The sequence below is a fragment of the Bos grunniens genome, chromosome 10, assembly GCF_055505025.1.
Source record: "Bos grunniens cultivar Pamir isolate PY7600 chromosome 10, Bosgru_T2T1.0, whole genome shotgun sequence".
Taxonomy (NCBI): domain Eukaryota; kingdom Metazoa; phylum Chordata; class Mammalia; order Artiodactyla; family Bovidae; genus Bos; species Bos grunniens.
In genome coordinates, this window is record NC_141174.1 from 57,823,051 (window position 1) to 57,845,129 (window position 22,079).

Consider the following 22,079-nt stretch of genomic DNA (forward strand, 5'->3'; position numbering starts at 1 on the left):
CTTTAGTGAGAGAAGGGCCCTGTTGATCATTTCTGGCAGAATTTCCACAAATGTTCTATTTTTCTTAAACCTTCCAGTGTTTGACTTGAGCTGAATCTGGAGGTGGGTGCCTGATGTTCCTACAGGAGACCTCTGAATCTCCCAATTCACAGTTGCCTATATTGAAAGATTAGTCAGTTTTGATTCTCTGGAAAGATGTCAGACATCTTTTTTTTTTTTTTCTTGTCATGGCTGAAGAAAGAAGTATTACAATTTAGGGCATACATTTCAGCTTCAACTTCTCATAAGGAAAATATGTCTGGGACTTTCATTGTTGATGAAAACAAGTGTTATTAAGCCCTTTTAGGAATTTCAGAAGTTGTTTCCATTATAGGAAGTCACAAGTGGTGGGCAAAAAAGACTGTATAAGAATACTGTGGTAAAGCTCGGGGGAAAGTGGAAGGTTTATTCTTGCTTGTTGAGCATTATCGTCTTTACCTGGCTATGTAATGGAGAGTATTACCATCATAATGTTGAGGTGGATTCTGGGAATCCTTTGATCGCCTGGAAATTCAAAGTTTGTCCCAACTGGCCTGAACTTTTAATTTTTATATTTTGCAGTATCCAGACATAAGTCAAGAAGAATCTGATTCTCCGTTTGTTTTCATCTGCACAAATCCCCAGGAAATGATTGTGAAGTTTCCTATTAAAGGAAATCCAAAAATCTGTAAGTCACAAGCTTCGATGGTCTATTTTTTTTTCTTTTTATCTTGAATCTCACTTGTTTAGCTTAAAATTTTTTTCTCTTTTTATCCTGTTCCATATCATCTCAAATACTTGAAGAATTAGAAAAATTCTATTTATCATATTCCTGAAACTAACACAACACTGTTAATCAACTGTTTAATATTAAAGTTACTGTTAATTAAAAAAATTCTTTTTGTCAATAACTTTAGTGTTAGGTTAACTACAGTATAGCCTTTTTGAAGCATACCTTGATCCACAATTATTGGTATATGAGTGAATCATAAACTTCCAGTTAGGACCCCATTACCTTTAAAATACTACTTGTAAGCCAAAAGAGTACATTTGCCCCACTGTACTGTTCTTATCCATTGTTCCTCAGTATTCAATCCAAGAATAAGACTTAACTTTTTGGAGGTACCACTTCCCACTATTGCTTTGATTACTGGTCCCAGAGGTCTGCTCTAGCCCTCTTGCTTTTCATCCTCTTTTTGAAACCTCTTGATGGTTTTCTTTTCTGTAATGTTTGCTTTTATGTGTTTGTGATTATAGTACCCTCTGCATGTTCACTCTTTAGGAAGTGCTTATGACTTTATTCTTTCCACTTCCACCCCATCTTCAACTCCCAACTTCTCTGTTTAGTCATACACCAGGTTCTTCTATTTCCAAGCAATCTCAAGAAACGCAGAATGGTGTTCTCTCTTTCTTACTTACTTTTAAACACAGCATGAACAGCTCTCCCATTTGCTTGCTTATATCAGTTACTGTTCTGTGCCTTTGTGACATTGCTCTCCCATTGTGTGAATTGGATGCTCCTAGGGCATGCATTGTTGTCAGCTGTGCACAGGGATACCTGACCCTGTGCCTCAGTTCAGTTCAGTTCAGTCGCTCAGTCGTGTCCAACTCTTTGCGACCCCATGAACCACAGCACGCCAGGCCTCGCTGTCCAGCACCAACTCCCGGAGTTTACCCAAACTCATGTCCATTGAGTCGGTGATGCCATTCAGCCATCTCATCCTCTGTTGTCCCCTTCTCCTCCTGCCTTCAATCTTTCTCAACATCAGGGTCTTTTCAAATGAGTCAGCTCTTCGCATAAAGTGGCCAAAGTATTGGAGTTTCAGCTTCAACATCAGTCCTTCCAATGAACACCCAGGACTGATCTCCTTTAGGATGAACTGGTTGAATCTCCTTGCAGTCCAAGGGACTCTCAAGAGTCTTCAACACCGTAGTTCAAAAGCACCAATTTTTCGGCGCTCAGCTTTCTTTATAGTCCAACTCTCACATCCATACATGACTACTGGGAAAACTTTGTGCCTGGGGACCAACTATTTTATAAATCTGTTCTATGGAGAAGTAATTCTCAGAGGGTAGTGTAAATAAAAATCACCTACAGAGCTGTTAAAACACAGATTCCTGGGCCCTCTCTCAAGTATTAGTAATGCTCTTGGTTAGCTGACTACACAATGGATAATACTGCTTTGAGGCACAAAATGAAATGCTTGGAGTATGAATTTAGATGAATGTATATTCCCTCCAAAATTCAGGCAACTCTGATGATTTATGAAATACACTCTTGAGATTTCCTGCAAGTCAGAAAATCTGAACATAAGTTGCCCTTGACTTACACAGATTATTTACTACATACTTTACCTGCACTGTTAGCCAAACGGCCCTGGAAATTCTTTTTCTTTCTTCTTAACTATTTAGGATTTAAATCTTCCTTTTTTTCTCCTTTTTAAGTTGTGAAATTATACCCCTTCCTACTCTACTCTGTTCTTGCCTTCCCGTAGGCCCTAAGGACAACACTGGTGGTCAGCCTTCTCTCCCAGACCCACTGCTATTTGATCTTTAGTTCCAGTTACCTTTTCAGAGCTTCCTCCCTATCTTGGTTCTCATCTGCTGCTTAAACTCTTGTGAGAAAATGTTCTGTGGAAACAGAGTTTATATATTTCTCTGAAATGTTTTACTTCAGCACTTTCTCATCTCAGAGACTCACCTTCAGCACATATATGACCTTGGTTTTTATCCACAAGGTTTAATAGGGGTTGGAGTGAGTGGTAATCTTAAGAGAAAGTTTTTCCCTATTGCTTCTATTGGTTAAAAGCTTTAAAAAAGTCAAAATGGGCTGTGTGCTTCAGGGACAGCAGGGCTGGAAAAAACTCTGAGACTGCAGCTTTTCCCATGGTAGACCAGGCAAGGTAAAACATGGGTCAGAAACAGTAGGTGAAGGGGGTGAGTGGGGTGTGGGGCAAGAATAGAATGACCAATCCCCGTGTTTCAGAAAAAAATTTTCTGTTGAGAGGGAGCAAGCCAGAGGATTTAGTCTGGTGTAAAGTTTTCATTCCCTCCAAGTCTTCATTCCTTGATCCTTCATTCATCTTCACTATCTTTAAAAAGCTTAACACTTTGTCAGAACTTCCTTCCCTTAGGCCATAGAAGCCCACCTCCAGTAGTTCACAGCTGGAAAAGTCCTTAATCCCACTGCCATAGGGAAAAATACATACTTGGCTCTTAATTTGGAATGCTTCACATTTTCTTCTTAGAGTATTGTTACATGAAGTGGTTAACTTCCATGGTATTAATAATATTAGTAGTCCAGTTACAATTCTGTGCCTTAAATGTTTTTTCTTGTGTGATAGCTTAGGAATTTAGCCACTCTTCATAGATTAGTTCTATGAGAAATTTATCTTAAGTTGCAAACTTCTGACTTGCAAATAAACTTCTACAATATAACTTATTTACATGTTGTATTGTGTGTGTGTGTGTGTGTGTGTGTGTGGTTTAAATTAAAAGCATATATTTTTATTTATTTATTTGGACATGTAAACTTGAGTTTGCTTGACCTGAGGATAATTGTGCTTCTTGAAGTTAAAATAATTCACAAAACAGTGCACAATATGAAATCACTTGGCTATGTGTCTGCTCAAATTAAGAAATGCAAAATAGTTAAGTATAGTAGAATATGTAGGTTGAATGCTCAAAGAGATGAAGGAAATTTTTTTACTTTAAATGAACTACATGCTTTAAATTCATGCAAATTCTGCCTTATATCATATGCAAAGCTTGTGAAAATCCCTATGAGAGTTCTATCGATTGATGGCAAATAGTTTTTTCCCTTTTAACTTCTCCCCCATCTGCTGCATATGCATTTGATTTTCTTTTAGGCACCATGATTGAGGATGTGGTTTAACACTGAAATGCTGTGCGTACTAAATGTAAAAATATTGGGGAAATACAGAAACTAAGCATTATCACTCTGCTTTTAAGAGAGTATACTGTATATTACTGTAGTTAACTGTCCAGATCCCAAATCTTAAAAAAACAGGCTAACCTAGAACTCAGAGTTCAGAGGGCATCCACAATAACTGCTTCTCCGTGCAAGGAATCCCAGGTCCTGGCCTTCATTGCCCAGCTGACCTAAGGATTGCCACTACTGGTAGTCACTATGTTAGGAATGCAAAGAAGTTTTTAGTTGTAAGGAGCTCACAGATTGCTGGCACATGTATGGTTTTCTTAGATTAGCCTAGGGGATGAAAAGGGGATGAAACACTTCTGAATCCATGGGAGTGCCCTGGAAATCCTTCTTCCTTTCTATCTCTTTTCTCCTATCAGTTTTCCATTTTATGACATCATCATTGAAGCCAGAGATTAGTTTGCCTACCATTGAGTGCTTTCCTCCAATGGGTTGATCTTATCTGAGCTGTTCTCACTTGAGGGCTTTCACAATCAGACTGGAGTTTTATGAAAACAATATTTGGGATATTATACAGGAAAGCCTTGAGAATGTGAAGAAAGTAATGTCTCTCTCTTTTTTTTAATAAGAGGAGCCTGAAATAAATAGTTAAAAGTCTTGCCTAGAGATGCTGGTAAATTTGGTAAATTAAAAGTACAACTGAGATCATAGCTACGAAACACAACTCCCAAGGCTTAGCATAAATAATACAACTACTGTTAATTTTTCAGAGACCTCTGAACTTATGAAGCACTTGAATGTATTTTATTTCAATTGCTTTGATTAAATGATTTAGTGTATATAAAATACTTGGTATGGCGCTTCGTATTCAGAAAAGCACTTAGTATTGGCTGTAATCCTCTCAGCAACTTTGTAAGTTAGTAGAAATTTTTTCTTCCTTTCATTTTATAGTTGAGTGAACAGGTTTACAGAAGTTGTATTTTGCTCAGGTCTTTCTACCTCTAGATTTCCTGCTTTTCTCACTTTTATCACATTGCCTCAGAAACAAAGTATTCCCATTTACATTTCATTTTTAGGCCAAAGTATCATAGAGCTGCAAAGGGCCTTCAGTGCTGTGTAGTCCAGTTTCCTCACAGTATTGAAAAAGTTGAGGATAAGAGTGACTAGGTGACTTCCTCAAGGTCATACAGATAGGTAGTCTGAGAACTAAAACTGGGACCTGCGTCTTCTAACTTACTCAGTGCAGAGAACTAGAAGTCTGGAGTCCTAGATGGAATTCTAAATTCTGTCCTAACTTGTTCTAAAAAGTTCAGTGAGAGGCAGTACTTCTTCGTACCTCTGGGTACCACCACCTTTACAATGAGAACTCTTTTATGTTTATCTGATATCTGCTATTTTTGGTTACTTAGTAGTTCCCAAATCTTTACAGTAAAGGTTCTGAAATTTGCAGTGCCTGCTTTCTTTAATTCATTTATTGAGCACCTACCATTTGGCGGTCACTATGGTAGTCTTAGGGATACAAAGGCAAATTTGCCTCATAACAGGGCTTTTTGCCAGATTGCTGGCACATGTTTGGATTTCCAGCAAGGCAGCCTGGGGGATGAAAGAACTCCCAAGTCCCTGGGAATACTCTTATGTTTCTAAAGCCCAAATTAAAATCAGCATCATTGTGATTGTTGTGGACATCATTTAGGGTCTCATTAAATGATGGTTTCTAAGGAAGCCCAGAAAAGGAAGTAATGTTATTCCAAAGGCAGGTGTAGCCCTGGACAGATGAGGAAGAAGAGAAAAATTAAGAAAACAGGGAGGAAACTTATTAAATTGAAGTAATTTTTTTTTTCATACTCTCTTTGTGCAGTATTCAGGACATGAATTCTTATCTTGGTTGGACAAATGAGGATACTGAAGTCCAGACAGATCAGATGACTTGTTTGTATCAGACAAAGAAGGACTGGAACCTGGGTCCCTTGACTTCTTGTCCAGTGCTTGCTCTCTTGCACCTGATTACTGCGGCAAATGAAAAGGATAGAGTGCAAGGGGCCGGGGTTGTGGGTATAGGGCTGTAGTACACCCAGCTGCTTTTGTTTTGGTGTTTGCTTGTTTGTTTACTGCCAAGGCTGAACTGAACTATTTCTCTTTCCAGCATCAGCATCTCTATTGAGTTAAATAAGACTTTTTGTGGGAGAAAGTCACCTGCCAGCTCTGTTCTCAGGCCAGACAGACAGGAACTCTGTTAAGTTCTTCCTGAGATGGATATTTCTTAAGGCGGCTACCACTGAACTGACCTTTATCCTGGTAGATCTGAGAAGTCAGAGGTCGGAGACCACATCTGTGGAATACCTCTCATTAGGGTCACCTGGGACAGGAATGTTGCTTGTTTTCTAACTTTAACACTTAGAGGAGTCATACAGCCCATGACCTTTGCCCTTCTTAGCTGGTGATAGGGCCCCTTTGTCAGAAAAGCATTCATGTGGATTCTACCTCACTGTTTCAAGTCACTCCCCCTATTAAGTCTGAGGCAGCAAAGGAGTGAATTGAATTGCTTTTCTCACTGTGAGGGAGATTCATGCATTATGCTCAGCCAGTTAACAGGTCAGAGGAATGAGTTTCCCACTGTGTGAAATGTCTTCCTTTATCATTATGTTTGTATTCTTTAAAAACTTGCCTTAGTATCAGACACTCCGGAAAACGTGTGTTTTTTTTTTTTCCCCCTAGTAACTACAGAATTAGAAATACTAACTCCTTCAATTCTTGCTGTGAATGCTCATTGTGTTGGTGTGCAGACACTTGTGTGTCCCTGGACAGTGTTCCCACTGCTTCCTCATTCTTACAGAATGAAACTCTGAAGTTTGAAAGTGTCTGAGTCCTGGAGCAAGATAATTGAATGTGACAGGAACACAGTAACCAGAAGACCTGAGAGGCCATGAAAGATTTGCATTGCAAATATAAAAAATAAATAACGAGGCTTCTTTTTCTCCCTTACAGGGAAACTGGATTCCAAAATCCATCAAGGAGCAAAGAAGGGGTTAATGAAGCAGAATAAAGCTGGCTGACCCAGGAAAAAAGGAACTCTACAGCATAGTGGAGTTCTGTGTACTAAAATTTCTGTCCGCTGGTCTTTTGAAATTGAAGCAGTAGCAATCTAAGGACTTGGCATCAGGCTTTAAACTTCCTCTCAGAATTTAAACTCTTATCAAAATCTGTATATTTTTCTTAACGAGATTCTTACTGTATGTAGTGGGTCAAAAATCTTTGGATACATTATTTATAAAAACTTATTTTAAAAATTCTCAATCTTTGACATTTTTCTTAGAATGATACAGAAGAAAATGGACCAAGTTGGAAATTTCCTCTCTGAGGCTTGGATTTATTTTAGTTAGGGAAATTCTTAACCTAGGTTAACAATATTTTAAGGGACCACTTGAATTTTAAAGTGTTTTTTTCCCCCAAAGTGATAACTTGGTGGAGTGTTAGGATGTTTGAGGAATTCTATGTTTAATACAAACAAGTGATGGGAACAAAAAGTCCCCAAACTAAACAGGTTTGCTGCTCTAGTCCAGCATCTCTTCAAATGAATAGTGTTCAAAAACTGAGTACTTCGTTGGCAGATTTTTGGGGGGCAGGCGGGGCTGGGGTGGGGGTGTAACCTGAAGAGGTGCTGCCACTTTGTTCTTTGGTTTGAGACATTCGGACATGAGAGGATCAGGCTGGGACGAGATGGAGGCACCTGGTAAAGCAGCATGAAACGGCGCTGTTTATTTTGTTGGTATTGCAAGAGTATCATTTGGCTGGAGCAGTTAGAAACAAACAAAAATAAAATCCATTCAATAAATGCATCTAGATAACCCCAAAATGCTGAAACCAAGCCCGTTAAGGCATACCCCAGGAAGCTATGAGTTTTGAAAAAATAGGTTGGTTTGAAATGAGACTTTTTACTAGTCATTCTGGTCCCACTTAGTGAAGTACTTTTTTTTCTGAGGCTGTTCAGAAGAGCTGTCAGAATCTCAGTTGCTGGCATCAGGAAATTCATGGTCTTCAGTGTGTATGTTCTGCTTTTTATAAAGCAGCACTACCACACTGGGGAAGTTGGATTCCCTCCAGCAGTTGTGTGCATGACTTAAAAAAGAGAGCACAAGGGAGAGAAAAAAAAAAGTGCCCTGTGTTATGAAAAAGATTAATTTCCCCTTTCTTTAATCCTTCATATTCAGCGTTTATTTGCATTGAAATTCCTCCACTTATGTATTGATGTTCACTCAACTGTGAACCCTGCTTGTTGCATGGCTCTGGGCATTGGTTTTGTGGTGGACTGATCACCCTGGATTCCCAGGGAAAACCCACCAGATTCTTGTTCTGGTGATGCAGACATGCTGTATTCTTTTTTTTTTTTCCTGTTCAACTTGTGTAGAGAAAGTGGAAAGGACACTAATGGCACTTCTTTAGGGGGAAAAAAGTCTCTCTCTGGCCTTCTACAGACCCTAGTACTATTAATGAAGCCATAGTAGGTTCACTATGCAGTTACTAGTTTACTAAGCAGTAACAACTTGAATTCTGTGCTGGAATTGTCTGGTTTTTTGTTTGTTTGTTTTAATACCAAAATAAAATTGAAAAGCAGGAAGTGAAGAGCCCAGGGAGCAAAAAAAAAAGTTTTTCTTTATGCCTTTTTATTTGAACGACAGCCTGAGCACAGAGTATGGATTGATTTTTTCCACCTGGATAGATTGTGGGTGCATGCCTAAAGAAAAACATCAGGAGATGCAAGAGTTCAGGTTATGCAACCATTTTGTGTGCTGTGATAAGAGAGTTTACAAGAACTTCATAAGTTTGAGAACCCAACCTCAGCATCCAGAATACGCAGCTGGAGCCACAGGAGTAAACGGCGGAGTAACTTGGAAACTTCTCCTTTTCACGGTCAGCCTGTGAAAGCCTCCCTTCAGTTCACATGGTGGTGGTATAAGGTCTCTCTTTTATTTGTGGAGACACCAGGGAGGAAGTGTGGGAGAGACTTGGGGGTAGATGGCCCTCAGTTGCTCAGTGATGAATAGCATAATTTAAAGTCTAGTGGAAATTCTTAGCAGCCTGAGTACAAACTCGCCCAGGAATAGCCTGTCAGTACTTTACAACACTTTGCACTGACCCTGTTACTCTGGAACACCTTGGCCTGAGGGAAGGTCCACATTTCTGAGCTGGTTTTCTTGTACAGGTTAAAGATCTTACTCTCTTTTGGATGGTTGGGTTCAATGGCTGTCAGTTTATACAGTTACTAAAGGATTCAGCTTTTTTGTTTTTGTTTTTCTAGGCAGGACACAGTCTCAATTATATAAGCTCAAAGTAGGATATATATAAAACTGGAGACTTTCCTCTGTCAGGATTTAGAAGGCTTTGGCCATGCAGACAGATGTTTAGAATGGAGTGGGGGCTGGGAGGTGGGGGTGGGATGATGGTTTACTTGCTATAGCTAATCTAGAGAAAGAAAACTAGGTGTCCTCCCTCCTTTTTTTTTTTAAAGCCGGAAGTTTACAGAAACCCTTTTTTTCCGTAGGGAGTAGGTGTAAAAATTTCAGACTTTAAAGATTGCTTTTATAAATAATTATAAAGTTATGGCTCTTTATGAGTTATAGCTCCTAATCTCTTTCCATTTTAACTACTGTCTCTACTAAAGCCCGTTTATGTGGATTTCATTTCATTTGCTAAATTTGTGTGTGTGTGTGTTTTAATGCCTTTGCTAGAGCTCCTAGCCAAGACTGAGACAGTATTGGGGTTGTTCTCTTGCCCAGTTAGAAAAGGCCAGTAAAAAAGCAAGCATCTATTAAACTAGAGAAATCAGCTAACTTCAGTTTATTAGGCCTGGGGGGAGGAAAGAAAGTCCTGTGGTGAAGGTTGTTTTTTTTTTTTCCCTTGAGATTCAAATAGCAAGTGCACATCTGCTGTTGTCAGCTTCTGTGAATGTGTTTGGAGGGAGGTGATCCATATCACAGGCTCCAGCAGCATCAAGGGATCTAGCATGCGGAGGGCTTTCTACTTCTCTCAGGCAGAGAAGAAAGAACATGGCCACAGTGCCACCCTCTCACACGAAGAAACTTGTGTAAATGTGTGTCCATTCATGTTTGTACACATAATGTGGATTAATTCATGGGGTGAAACTTCATAGACTGATCAGATTTCTGTTGTGACAATGTAGAGTCTAGAACAAAAACCTAGTAAATACCGTACCTTGACTCAGAGTCTGGTAGATAAGGTGAGGTGGAGATGGTGACTGAGAAGGTGTAGATGTGTCACAGGAAGGGAGTGAGATGTTGGATCAAGGGGTAAAAAATGTCAGTACGGAAGATCTGAGAAGCGTCTAGAGCTGTACTGCCTAATATAGTAGCTACATGTGATTATTTAAGTGAAATTAAGAATTCAGTTCTTCAGTCACAGTACCATATTTCAAGTGTTCACATAGCTACATGTAGCTAATGACTTCTGAATTGGGCAGCACAAGTATAGAATAATTCCATCATTGCCCAAAGTTCTATCAGACAGTCCTTGTTTGGAGTAGGGGTCAGCACACTTTCTCTTATTATAAAGAGCCAGACGCAAGTATTTTAGGCTTCTCAGGTTATACGGTCCTTGTTACAACTATTCAACTTTGCTATTGTAGTGCAAGTGAAATGAATCCATAGATAATACATGGGTGAATGAGCATGGCTTATGAGCCGCTAAAACTTTATTTATGAACACTGAAATTTGAATAACATTAATTTTCACATCACAAAATAGTCTTCTGGTTATTTTTCAGCCATCCAAAAATGTAAAAACCATTCTTAATTTATGGGACATATTTGTCCTGTGAGCCGCATTTTGCCAAACCCTGGTCTAGAGGAATAAGGAGTCAAAACTTAAGATTCTTTTACTGTATAGGGCCTCAATTGCTTGAAAATTTTTAATGGTACTTCTAAGCTTGAGAAATTTCTCTAAAAATTCACTGTAGGAATGTTTGCTTTTCTTTGTTCCCCATTTTTGCAATTCAGTGTTTTCCCATGGTAGAGGCATGCTCTTTAGTAGGAGATGCCACTTTAGTGTTAACTCTTAAGTCATACCTGTCTCAAATCTAACCCTTCTCTTTGTCTACCTGCAAGTAGCTGAATCGTCACTTGTAACATCATCACCTGGGGTCAGTTTTGTTCTTGTACCGTCCTAGAACGCTGAATATGGGTGGATCAGGGGGAGATTATTTTTCCTAGGCCAGAGCAGCTTAGTGTTCATCTTGAGCTATTACCCCCTGACACACACACGCACACACTTTTTGCATGCATATGTGGAAATGGAGAGCAAAGGGGTTTTATGATCTGCCTTTATCCTCAAATCACATGCTATCTTGAGTGGTACTGTTGAAGGATGCCTCAGGGTAAGCGAAAGGAAAGATAAAAACTGCAGAGCTGGGACTTCCCGGGGGTCCAATGGTTTGGACTTCCAAGCTTCCACCGCAGGGGACACGGATTTGATCCCTTGTCAGGGAAGTAAGATTCCAAGTGCTGGAGACTGCAACCAAACAAAACTGCAGAGCTGACTAAGATGGCAAGGACACAGGAAGGACACTAAGACTTGAGAATTAAGATAAATTTCTTCTCGCTAGGAAAGGGAGTGGACGTTTTAGAGAAGAGGTGGTGTAGAGTATGATGAGGTTCCTGAGTGAGAGGTAGGTGGGAGGGTTCACTTAAAGAAGGGCTGAATGCCTACTAGATCCTGTGCTGGGCAATCAGACGAATGGCAGATAAGAAAAGATAAAAGCTAAACTCGTTAGAAATAGAATGGTGTGTTGGAAAAGGACAAAGTAGGACTTAGAGATACGGGGTGGCAAGGTGAAAGGTGATATTGGATTAGAAATGGGTGCTTTGGAGAGGAAAACTAGTGGTAATCCTAAATAAGAAATTGGAGAACAAAGGATAAAATATTAGGGGTTGCTACTTTCCTGAACCAAGTGATAAAGTGGATGAAACCACGATTAGCTTTGCTGGTTCTTTGTGATGTTCACGTTCAGACAGACCCTTTGCTCTTCCCATGGTTGGACACCTACAGAACTGGTGTCTTCCGTATTTAAGGTACGATAGTTCCCCAGAGACCTCTGCGAGGAAGTCTGGTCCAGCGAGAGTTCTTTCCACGAGGATAGAGCGTTAGGTTTGAGCTCTCCAATCCAGGCTTCTTCGAGTTTATCTCTGTTTTAACCGACTTGCCGGGTTTTCCAGCATTCCCAGAGCTCCGAGTCTCTAATCCGGGCTCCGAGTCTCTAATCCGGGCTCCGTGTGACCGCGCGTTCCGAGACCCAGGATTTGGCTCCTCCATCCAGGTTCCGGGTTTCCTCTGCGCTCTACGGCTCCAGACAGCACAAGGATCCGGATCCGAGGGCCCGGTAGTCCAGTGTCCGGGTCTTCTGGGCGGCCCTGGTTGTCCCGGATCGCGGCGGCGGCGGCGGCGGCGGTGGCGGCGGCTGAGGGACCCGCGGCCCCGGACACAGCGGCACCGGCGGGCGGGGCGGAGCGGCGCGAGGAGGGGGCGGAGAGCCGGAGCCGAGGCGGGGTGGGGAGGGGGGGAGGGGCCGCGGGAACGGATGGCGGCCTGGGCCCCGTAGCAGCAGCGGCTCTACGGCCCGGGGCCCAGGCGGGCGGAGGTGGCGGCTCCCGGGACCGGCCGCGCGGTGAGTCCGGAGCTTTGTGTGGAGCCGGGGCTGGGGGAGGAGAGAGGCGGCGGCGCTCAGGGGGCCGGGGATAGCGGCGTCTGACGGAGGAAGTGGGGGTTGGGGGGCCGGGGAGGAGGGAGGAGAAGGTGTGTAGGGCCGGGGGGGAGGGGGTCATTGCCTGGTTGGGGGAGGGGGCGTCGAGGGGCGCAGGGTGAAGTTCAAAGCGTGGCTAGGGCTGGTTCAGGCAGAGGATAGGGGTGCTCGAGAGGGGATTAGGGTCTGGCCAGGTTGTGGGGACAGGCCAGAGAGTTTCCGAGGCGAGTCTGGGTATCTTGAGGGGGCCCGGGGCGACTGGAGCTAGTGAGGGAGTTAGGGGGGTTCAGGGCGAAGGGCTGGGAGCAGGACGTGTGCGTGGCCCAGGAGGGGGGGGGGGGCAAGGTGGCTGGGAGTGTGCAGTAAGTAGGCTGTGGGTGTGTGCTCCTTCCAGGCTTCAGGTCACATTTACTCCTGTCCCTTTCTTCAAGATGGAGGGATTCCTGGGCCTGGCCTTAACTGCTGTCCTAGTGCCCCCGGGAGGGTTTGTGACCCTGTCCTGTTTGGAAAACCCGTGCTGCCCTCTTTTCCCTTTATGTGTAATTACGGTTGGATCATCTCTGTGCTTTGCTCAGATTCTCCTTCCTCCCTCTGGGGTTGAGGAGGAGGAGACACATCTGACCAATTAATGTGTGTTTGTGAAACAGGCAGCAGCAAACAGTCATTTCAGCTTCTAGGAATTAGGCTCACACAGGGTGGAGAGATCAGAGCCCTTCAGGGGGAATATTTCTGAACAAATCACAGATGATTAAATTCTCAAAGAAACAGCTTCCTACCTAAATGAGAGTGGGAAAGATGGGGGAGAAAGCCTGTCTGTTTCCAGCCATGTGTCCAGAGCCCCAGGGGTTGAGGAGGGTCCCCACTCCCCCCACAGGCCTCTCTTTTCTCTGTGAGGCTTTGCTCTGCAGCCTTGAGTTAATTTCACCCCTGCTGCTTTGTCTTGGGGGAGGGAGTGCTGGTTTAGGCTGTTGTGAGGAGATGACTGTTTTGCTGCCACACACAATAGTCGTGTCATTTTATCGGGAGAGCTACCCCAGGGCTGAGAACTGCTGCTGCAGAGATAAACCGGTCCCTCTCACCCGCCTATTGTGTACACAGTGAAGGTCATAGGTTCAAGTCTTGTCTGAGAGCTTTGGATAGGCTCCATCTCCTAGGCTCCTCAGTGCCATTTTCTTCCTTTTCCAGACTGGGGCTTGCCATTGGAGGAGGCCAGACAGAAAGGCTCTTCTTTTTGAGTGAGGAACAATGCAGAGCTCATTGGCACACATTTTTCAGAAGAATAGGGAATGCCAGCCATGTTGTGCCTGCCTCTTTGGCTAGCCTGTACTAAGTTGAGGAGAAATAGTGGCTGGAAGACTCAATCCTGAGATTTGTGTCAGACTTCTAAGGAAAAAGACTCTAAGCTAGTTCAAGCCAGCCAATTTAATCCTTTTTATAGAGATGGGACACTCCTACAAAGATGTTTGTTTATTTGTTTAGGAATACCACTAAAAACCTGAGCAGGGTTAAGATAGGGAGTCACGGATCAAGCACCTTTTTAGTGGGGACTTCCTGGTCAGAATAATTGCACAACAAAAAACCCCACAGAATTTGCCTATCTGGGCAAGAGCTGGGGGAACCAAAATAACTTTCCTTTTTATCTTTAATTCTCATGAAAGGATGTGACTTGCTCATTGTACAGAAAATCCATATGTGTGTTTGTGTTAGGGAGAAATTTGCCAGAGTAACAAAAAAATTTGAGATCTTGGGAGTTATTAATGAGAGAAGGATGAGAACAAGCTAGAAGAAACCCTATCCTTGTATTTACCTCATAGAAATGCCCAAATAGTACTACTAGTTGGGTACTTCGGTACTGTTAGTTGGGTAAACAATAACTAGGGACTAGAAATGAGGCTTCCCTTTAGGACTTTAAAGAAAACTTTTCTTTGAAAAGAGATTAGAAATCAATTGTCATTGTGAGAGGACAGTTGTACACAACATACGTGGTCCACAATAGCCAGCCATTTCCTATTGGGTGTCATTGAAGAGGAACCTGAGCCTTTGGTTGTGGTAAGGGTCTTTCCGAGGCCCTCAGTCTGACGACGTTGCCTCCCTTTTCTCTTTATTTCAACGAGTTTCTTGAAAATGACGGCTTGCTGCTGAGGTGTTAGGCTTTGTTAGGAGGGAACAGGTTGTTCTGACCTTTCTATTTCTTGGTGACAAAAGTGTCTTAAGGCCTTGCTAGAGGTGGTGACTGTCTTTAGACTGTTTCCAACTGTGTGTCCTAGGTCCCTAAGTCAGCTAAACTGAATCCAAAACTTTTTGCTCTTGGGCTGTTGACTTTCATTTCTGAATCCTGTCAGGTGACAGTGAAGGCAGAAGCCTCAGATTAAATTTGTCCTGATTAGATTTAGTGGTTTCAGAATTGGGCCCTTGCCACAAGGAAACTTACAAGTCTTCTGATTGTGACCATCTTTCAGAGAACACTTTGGATTTCCACACCGCTCCCCCAGCTTCTTGTTAGAAAATGTTTCCTTGTGAGAGGTCTAGATAGCTGGACAGATTAGTGCTTATTTTGTGTGAGGATATGGAAGCATAATTTTGGCTTCTGGTAGTAATTATGTTGCAATTAGCATATAGCAGCTAAATGACTGGAACAGGATAATTTGTTGAGGGGTTTACTGATTGCTCTGTCAAGTGGAAGTGCCACTCCTTACTTATTTGACTCAGAATACCACTGCCTGGGCTCAGCCATGGAGACTTAACAAGTACAGGAATGATGTGTGGTCTCCAGAAGTTCTCTGCTTTCTCTCTTATTACTGCCAGGCACAATAGAACCTTCTAGTGCCACTTTCTCCTGATCATAGGTACCTAAGCAATTGTTATTTCCCTTGTGGAAACTGGTCGTGAATGGGAATACTGCCAGACAGATGGGGCCACTCAGAAATGAGGCAGCCTTATGTTGTGTGGCAAATTTTGTTTTAAGCAGCTGAATTCTCACTTCTGCCTGATTTTTAAAAATCAGTTTCCTTTAAAAAAAAAACTTGCAAAATACAAAATCACATAGTGACTAAATATACCTTTGTGATATCTCATAAAAGTTGGCTGTGACAGACAAAATGAAGACAGGCAATGCTGATTGGCATGTTCTGGGCCCACTAAGAGTCAGTGAAGGGCTCTTTTCACTAGGGAACAGGTAATTCACCAAAGCACCTGCCTGGCTGGGCATGTGGAATTGGCAGCAGCTGTGCAGCTGAAGAGGGATTATTGAGCAGGTGGTTAAAGAATCACATGCCACAGTGACAAGAAAATACTTGGTCTTCCGTGGTTTAGGTTCAGTTCATATGTATGAAATTCTTCTTTCACATTTCTTAATGCCTGATGCTGGTGTGTTAGTGAGGCGATAATGAAATAAAGGGAAGAGATTCTTCCTTCTCTGTATTTCTTGTAGATTACTGAGTAGCATGCCTTAGATGTGGTCCTAAACGGCCCTATTGTATTTCTGTGAGTTCTGGCTTTATGCCCTGTGAATGGGAAGGAAATAATGGTAATTCAGTGTTTCTAGCACTTGTTTATTAGGGGGATAGGGAAGGAGAAAATTCTTTGCTTTTAGTGTGGTGAAAAAGATTTAGCCCACTGGGAGGATACCCAGCAGGTTTTGTGCAGAGGATGTAATTGACTTTTTGTGTTAAGTCTACCTGACATGGCTTACTCAAGACTTTCACATGTGTTTTTATTTTATGAATGTAATTCTCCACATGAAGTTTGCCATTTTTAGTTTCTCCCAACACCTTTATAACTCTCTTTTTCTGGCTTTGAGTTTAACATCACTGTTAGGATCAAGTCATCACCAGAAGACTAAATCATGTCAAGGAAGTAGCTCAAGTAAATATTTATCTTAAAAACAAGGGTAGCATTTCCTATAACTTGGAGAAGGACTTTCTATTTTGAGGTTTTCTGCAAATTCCCAGATTTTCCTCCCAGGTTATCATCATCTGTTAATGTGATTTCATTTTTCTTTCACGTGTTCATGCCACTATAAGTGGCAGTGCTGTAGAGCCTAAAATTTATAAACAAGCATCTTGATGTTTATTTTGTGACTTCTCTGGTGTCCTCCAGTCATTTTCTGTGTTAGGCTGACAAACTGAGTGCTTGAAAAACACGCATGCGCAACCTAATTGAATTCACAAGGTATTAATTAACAGTTGATTAACAGGAAAGACGATATAGTAACTGTTTTGGAGTTCAGAAATCAGTTTTCCAAGTGAAGTGAAGGCTTAGATCTGTTAGAAGGATTGAGACAGATTTGGATATTATAGATGGATGGATAGATTGATTTTTTTGATTGATTCAGGGAAAAGGGAGGCAAACGGTAGACCACTGCAAAGACAGGGACATTTGCAAGAATCTGTTTACACCTAGTTCATAACCTAGCTTTGAGTAGCAGCCTAGCCATTCTTTGTATAATTTCACTTCTGGGAAAGAATATAAACTTCTCTATATCCCTGGATGAAGCCATCACAGGTGTTTGTTTGTTTTAAACTGTTCACAAAGCACCATGTATTTTCCTAGCATTCTCAGTAGTTTGCTTCCTCCTGTTTTTCCCCCTCCCCCATGGCCCCTCCACATTCTCTGCTCTGAAGACTTCTCCAGCAGCTTGGAAACACTCTAATTACTGTAGCTATTATAGTCACAACGCAGATCTTCCACCTCCTTCCCACTCACCCCTTTCTGTCTTCCTTCCCCCTCCTCTTGCTCTAGCAGCAGGAGTTGAACTGCAGTCTCATGAGCACAGTCAGATCTATGAATGAGCTTTATATCTTGTCAAGGCAGAACTCCAGATCCAACAGGGCTGATTTTTCATGGTTCTCTTGCTGTTTGTTCTTGGATCAGAGTCCCAGAAATAAGAGATGGCAAATACCTATTAGGTCATATCTAATCCATCACTTAGGAGCAAACCTGTGATCTTTCTTTTGTCTCTGTAAGAATCTTTTCCTTCTTTCTTTTGCAGGTGAGAACTGTCTGATGCCAGGCAAACTCTGAAACTGATTTCTTTTTATTGTGCTCTCTGGTCATTAGTATTAGGCCAGCTTTGCTCTTGGATTTTTATTCTTATCTCATTTTCAGGATTACTTGCTCCCAGCAGAATATCCACCCTCTTCAACTCGGTCCTCTCTTCTTGATTGCTGGCGCCACTTGTGTGTATGTGGGTTCCTTTTGTACCATCAGTTATCTGTGCCAGAAGTTACCACTTCTCAAACCTTTGCTACCAGAGTCACTGTGGCATCCTCTTAAGGAGTTTCATTTGATGAAAGCACAGGACACAAATACCCACAGGTGATAATTAATAAAATGGCTCAGAAAATATGTGCCGGGTTGTGCCCTCAGGAAAGCATGTACTATATGAACAAATGCTGCGTCTTTCTGTTTGATTTGGGGTACTTCCTGGTCTAACCCTTTGTTCTCTTTATATGGATAAATTTTATTTTTGTGTGGCTTAGTTACAGTTACTTATTTTCTGATTTAATAGTGTAAAATGTTTGCTAATATGGCTTTTTAAAGCATAAAGGAAAAAGCATAGAATTGTGCGCCATAAATCCCAGATTTTGATCACTGTATTGCCTCTCACAAGCTATGTAACCTTGTGCTAGTCACTCCTATGTTTTTCTTTTCCTTATCTGTAAAATGAGCACATTAGACATGATCATCTCTAAAGGTTACGTGTAGTGTTGAATTTTACGATATCAAGATTGTGATGAAAGAATGGGACAAAATGATTAACATAAGCTTTTTTTTTTAATCGTGTCAGTATTTAGAAGGGCAAATAAGTGCAATCTTAGTTTCAGGGGCTTGACTCTCACTTCTCTTTGATATGTGTATATTGGTTTTTTTTTTCCACTAAGCTGTCTTCTTTTGGAGAGTCTTGTATCCTCATTCTGTAGGTTCACCAATTTTTCAAATATATCTTTTTCTAGCTTGCTCCAGCTATAGTAGTTGGGATCAGAAAGCTGCATAAAAAGAACCTCAGCTTGGGAAAAGGAAATCAAACCTAGAAGGATTTACCTGATATCAATAAGAAGTAATTTTGTGTATTCAGCCAGGGATTTAAGATCTTTAAATCTCTTATATCTGAAATCTTTAGCCAAATGGGACTGATATTGGAAGTAGGATTGGGCACTTTTCTGTTTCTGTCCAGTTAGTGGGAAACCTGCTTTGAGTTAACTTCTTGGCATTGCATAAAAGTTGCCCACTGTTTTGTTTAGAAAATAAAATTGTTATTTTTAATGCTCGAATGCAAAATCGGCAGTTTGACCAACAAGGGGGAATCTCTGAAATACCCCCTAAAAGGGATTGAGCAATTTGAAGCTGATGGGTGACTTTAGGAACTTTGAAATTGGTAGTACAGTTGATCCTTGAACAACACAGGGGTTGGGGTACCCCACCCCCAGTGAAATAAAAATATCCTCATATAACTTTGTAGTTGGCCTTCCAGTATCTAAGGTTCTAACCAGCGTCTGATTGTGCAGTACTATAGTGTGTATTTATTGAAAAAAAAAAAAAAAATCCAGATAGACATGGACCTAACATCACAGTTCAGACTCGTAGTGTTCAAGGGTTAACTGTGATGTTAGGAAGTCTTTGCTTTCAAGTAGTTTAAAGGAATCAGAGAAGGCAGTGGCACCCTACTCCAGTACTCTTGCCTGGAAAATCCCACGGATGGAGGAGCCTGGTAGGCTAAGATTGGGTCATGGATGTTGCTAAGAGTCGGACTTGACTAAGCAACTTCACTTTCACTTTTCACTTTCGTGCACTGGAGAAGGAAATGGCAACCCACACCAGTGTTCTTGCCTGGAGAATCCCAGGGACAGGGGAGCCTGGTGGGTTGCCATCTATGGGGTCACACAGAGTCGGAAAGGACTGAAGCGACTTAGCAGCAGCAGCAGCAAAGGAATAAAAGTGTATAACCTAGTTGTGAAGCCCCCAAGTTAGAATTTTAAACAGCATTTCCCAGTTAATTTTTGGATTTGGAACTTCCAATAGCAGCTTTTTGTTGAATGTTAAGAGAGTGATGGTTTTTTCTTTCTTTATTTTGAGAGAGTGTATGTTAACATAACAAAATTACATGTTTAATCTACCTTTGAACATTGGAAGAAGCATTCACTGTTCTTAAATTTATACTTAAAACATCCATCAGTCAGTAATAGAAAAATGTGGTGGGCGGAACTATTGTTTATTTTGGACTCATAAAAAGTCCTGAGAGTGTTCTGCTTTATTCCCAGCCATCTGTAGAGCATTACTAATTCTCAGGTAATCTAAAAGTTATTTTGGGAAGTGTTCCACTTGAATGAGATTTTTGAAAGATTTGTATTAGAAATTTTTTTCCCCCAAGTGTCTGGGTTTTGAATTGGACAGTGGCCAAAATAGGTGCTGTGCAACCTTTGGAAATGTACACCGTGTAGATTTCCAAATCTACCGGTACTACAGAATAGGTGCTGTGCAACCTTTGGAAATCTACACCGTGTAGATTTCCAAATCACCGGTACTACACCGTGATTGAAATCCAAATCTGGCAGTTAGGCCGTTGCATTGTATGCTGATACCACATTGCATGTTAGTACCTGTAGTTTCTTAGGCTGTGGTTCAGTATAGAGTAAGGCAGCATTGTCTTACCTATTCTATGTACACAGTAAAGCCAGTGGGTTTTTGGTATGTTACCAGAATGTTCCTGGTAATATTCCTAGGTGAGCTCTTTGGGTTTGGTTGAGATGAACATTCATGTGAGCAGTAGTGAATTCAGGAATGTACCTTGTAAACTGCAGTTACAAATTTTGAGGTTTCACGTGAAGCTCAGCAAGAATGGTATTAGCAATGGACCTAGAGAAATTGGAAGAAACATTGAAATTGTGAGCCTCACCAAGTCTATGAATCTGAATGGGATAGAGGAAAAGGGGAATTTTTTTCCTACTTGGTATTTGCTTTCAAATGTACCTCCAGTCCATCATTTCTGGAACTTGCGTCCCCTTTTCTCTGCTAAGCATTACAGTTCTTCCAGTTGCCATGACACAAAACTTTGGGATTGTGTTTCGTTCTTTTTTCTTCCTTCCACCTCATCTCATCACCTCATTCACTAAATTTGAATCATTCTAGATATCTTTTCATTTGGCGTTGCCTTTTCACCTGACCTAGTTTAGGCCTCCATATTGTGTATTATTGTAGTAACCTCATGGTTAAAGCTTCTTTCTGTATTACATGTCGTATACTGCTGCATTATTATTATAGTTTTTATTTGGTTTATACAGACATCCCTTTCTTACTGTGCTTCACAGATACTGCATTTTCTACAAATTAAAGGTTGGTGGCAAGCCTGTGGCAAGCATGTCTGTTGGCACTGTTTTTCCAACATGTGTTCACTTCATGTCTCTGTGTCACAGTATTTCTCTAGTTCTTACAGTATTTCATACTTTCTATCATTATTATATTTGTTATGGTGATCTATGATAGTGATCTTTGACGTTACTCCTATGACTTGCTGAAGGTTCAGCTGATGGTTAGCATTTTAAAATTAAGATATGTACCTTGTTTTTCAGACATAATGCTATTGCATACTTAATAGACTACAGTATATTATAAACATAACTTATATATGCACTGGAAAGCAAAAAATTTGTGTGACTTGGTTTACTGTGATATTTGCTTTCTTGTTGTGGTCTGGAACTGCATCCCTAATGTCTCCAAGGTGCGCCTGTGTTTATCGAACACTGTGTGCCAGACCAGATGTGGTCTCTGTCCATTCAGGACTTACACGTCTAGTTGGGGAAACCAGCAGTCAATGAATGAATGTATGATTATGAGCTGAAGTGCTCTGAAAGGAAAGAATTTGTTTCTAGAAGAGTATGTAGCAAGGAATTCTAGTGTGGACTTTTCAAAATGTAGTTCTGATCATTTTACTTCTTTGCTGAAAACCTTTAATCACTCCTTGTTGCCTGTATAGGCCAGCACTTGATATCCTCTATAACCTGACCAACCCTGGCCTTCTTCAGTCTCATTTCATTTATTTCTCACTCTTTTTACAGCCATTCCTTCTGCTTACCTTGCATTTTTCAGTCTCAACACCTTAGTTTTTTTTCTTTTCTTTTTTTGTTGGAATGCCCTTCCTTGCTCTAAGGCATTCAGCTTCAAATTTGACTCTTCCTTCAACCTACCAAAAAATTTCCTCTCCTTCCTGAAGACTTTAACTTTCTTCTTCCCATCTGCCTGTGTCTCCAGAATTGATTTTGTATTCCTCTGTATCTCTTTAACTCTCTGCTACAATCTCTGTTATAGCACTGTGGCATACCCTGTCTTTGATTATAATTAGATGTGAATATGTTTTTTCCTCCTTCATTCTAAACTCCATAAGAGACCTCAGTCTCCTGTTTCCCATGACTTTCAGCC

The 22,079-nt window shown here is 41.3% G+C and overlaps 2 protein-coding genes across 12 annotated transcripts in view; both read left to right on the forward strand.

Annotated features, from left to right (window-relative positions):
- Positions 1-7,210, forward strand: part of TRIP4 (thyroid hormone receptor interactor 4) — a 52,048-nt gene extending 44,838 nt beyond the window's left edge. For all 7 annotated transcript variants that reach the window (XR_015134740.1, XR_015134738.1, XR_015134739.1 and 4 more), the window contains 2 exons: positions 601-706; positions 6,902-7,210. Coding sequence is in view for 2 of the 7 variants with exons in the window: in XM_086321498.1 (XP_086177624.1) it covers positions 601-706; positions 6,902-6,969 (174 nt within the window). In the remaining 5 variants the exon portion in view is untranslated. The remainder of the gene's footprint in view (positions 1-600; positions 707-6,901) is intronic.
- A 5,264-nt stretch (positions 7,211-12,474) lies between these two features.
- Positions 12,475-22,079, forward strand: part of ZNF609 (zinc finger protein 609) — a 201,072-nt gene continuing 191,467 nt past the window's right edge. For all 5 annotated transcript variants that reach the window (XM_086321485.1, XM_086321487.1, XM_086321488.1 and 2 more), the window contains exon 1: positions 12,475-12,590. The gene's annotated coding sequence lies outside the window, so the exon portion shown is untranslated. The remainder of the gene's footprint in view (positions 12,591-22,079) is intronic.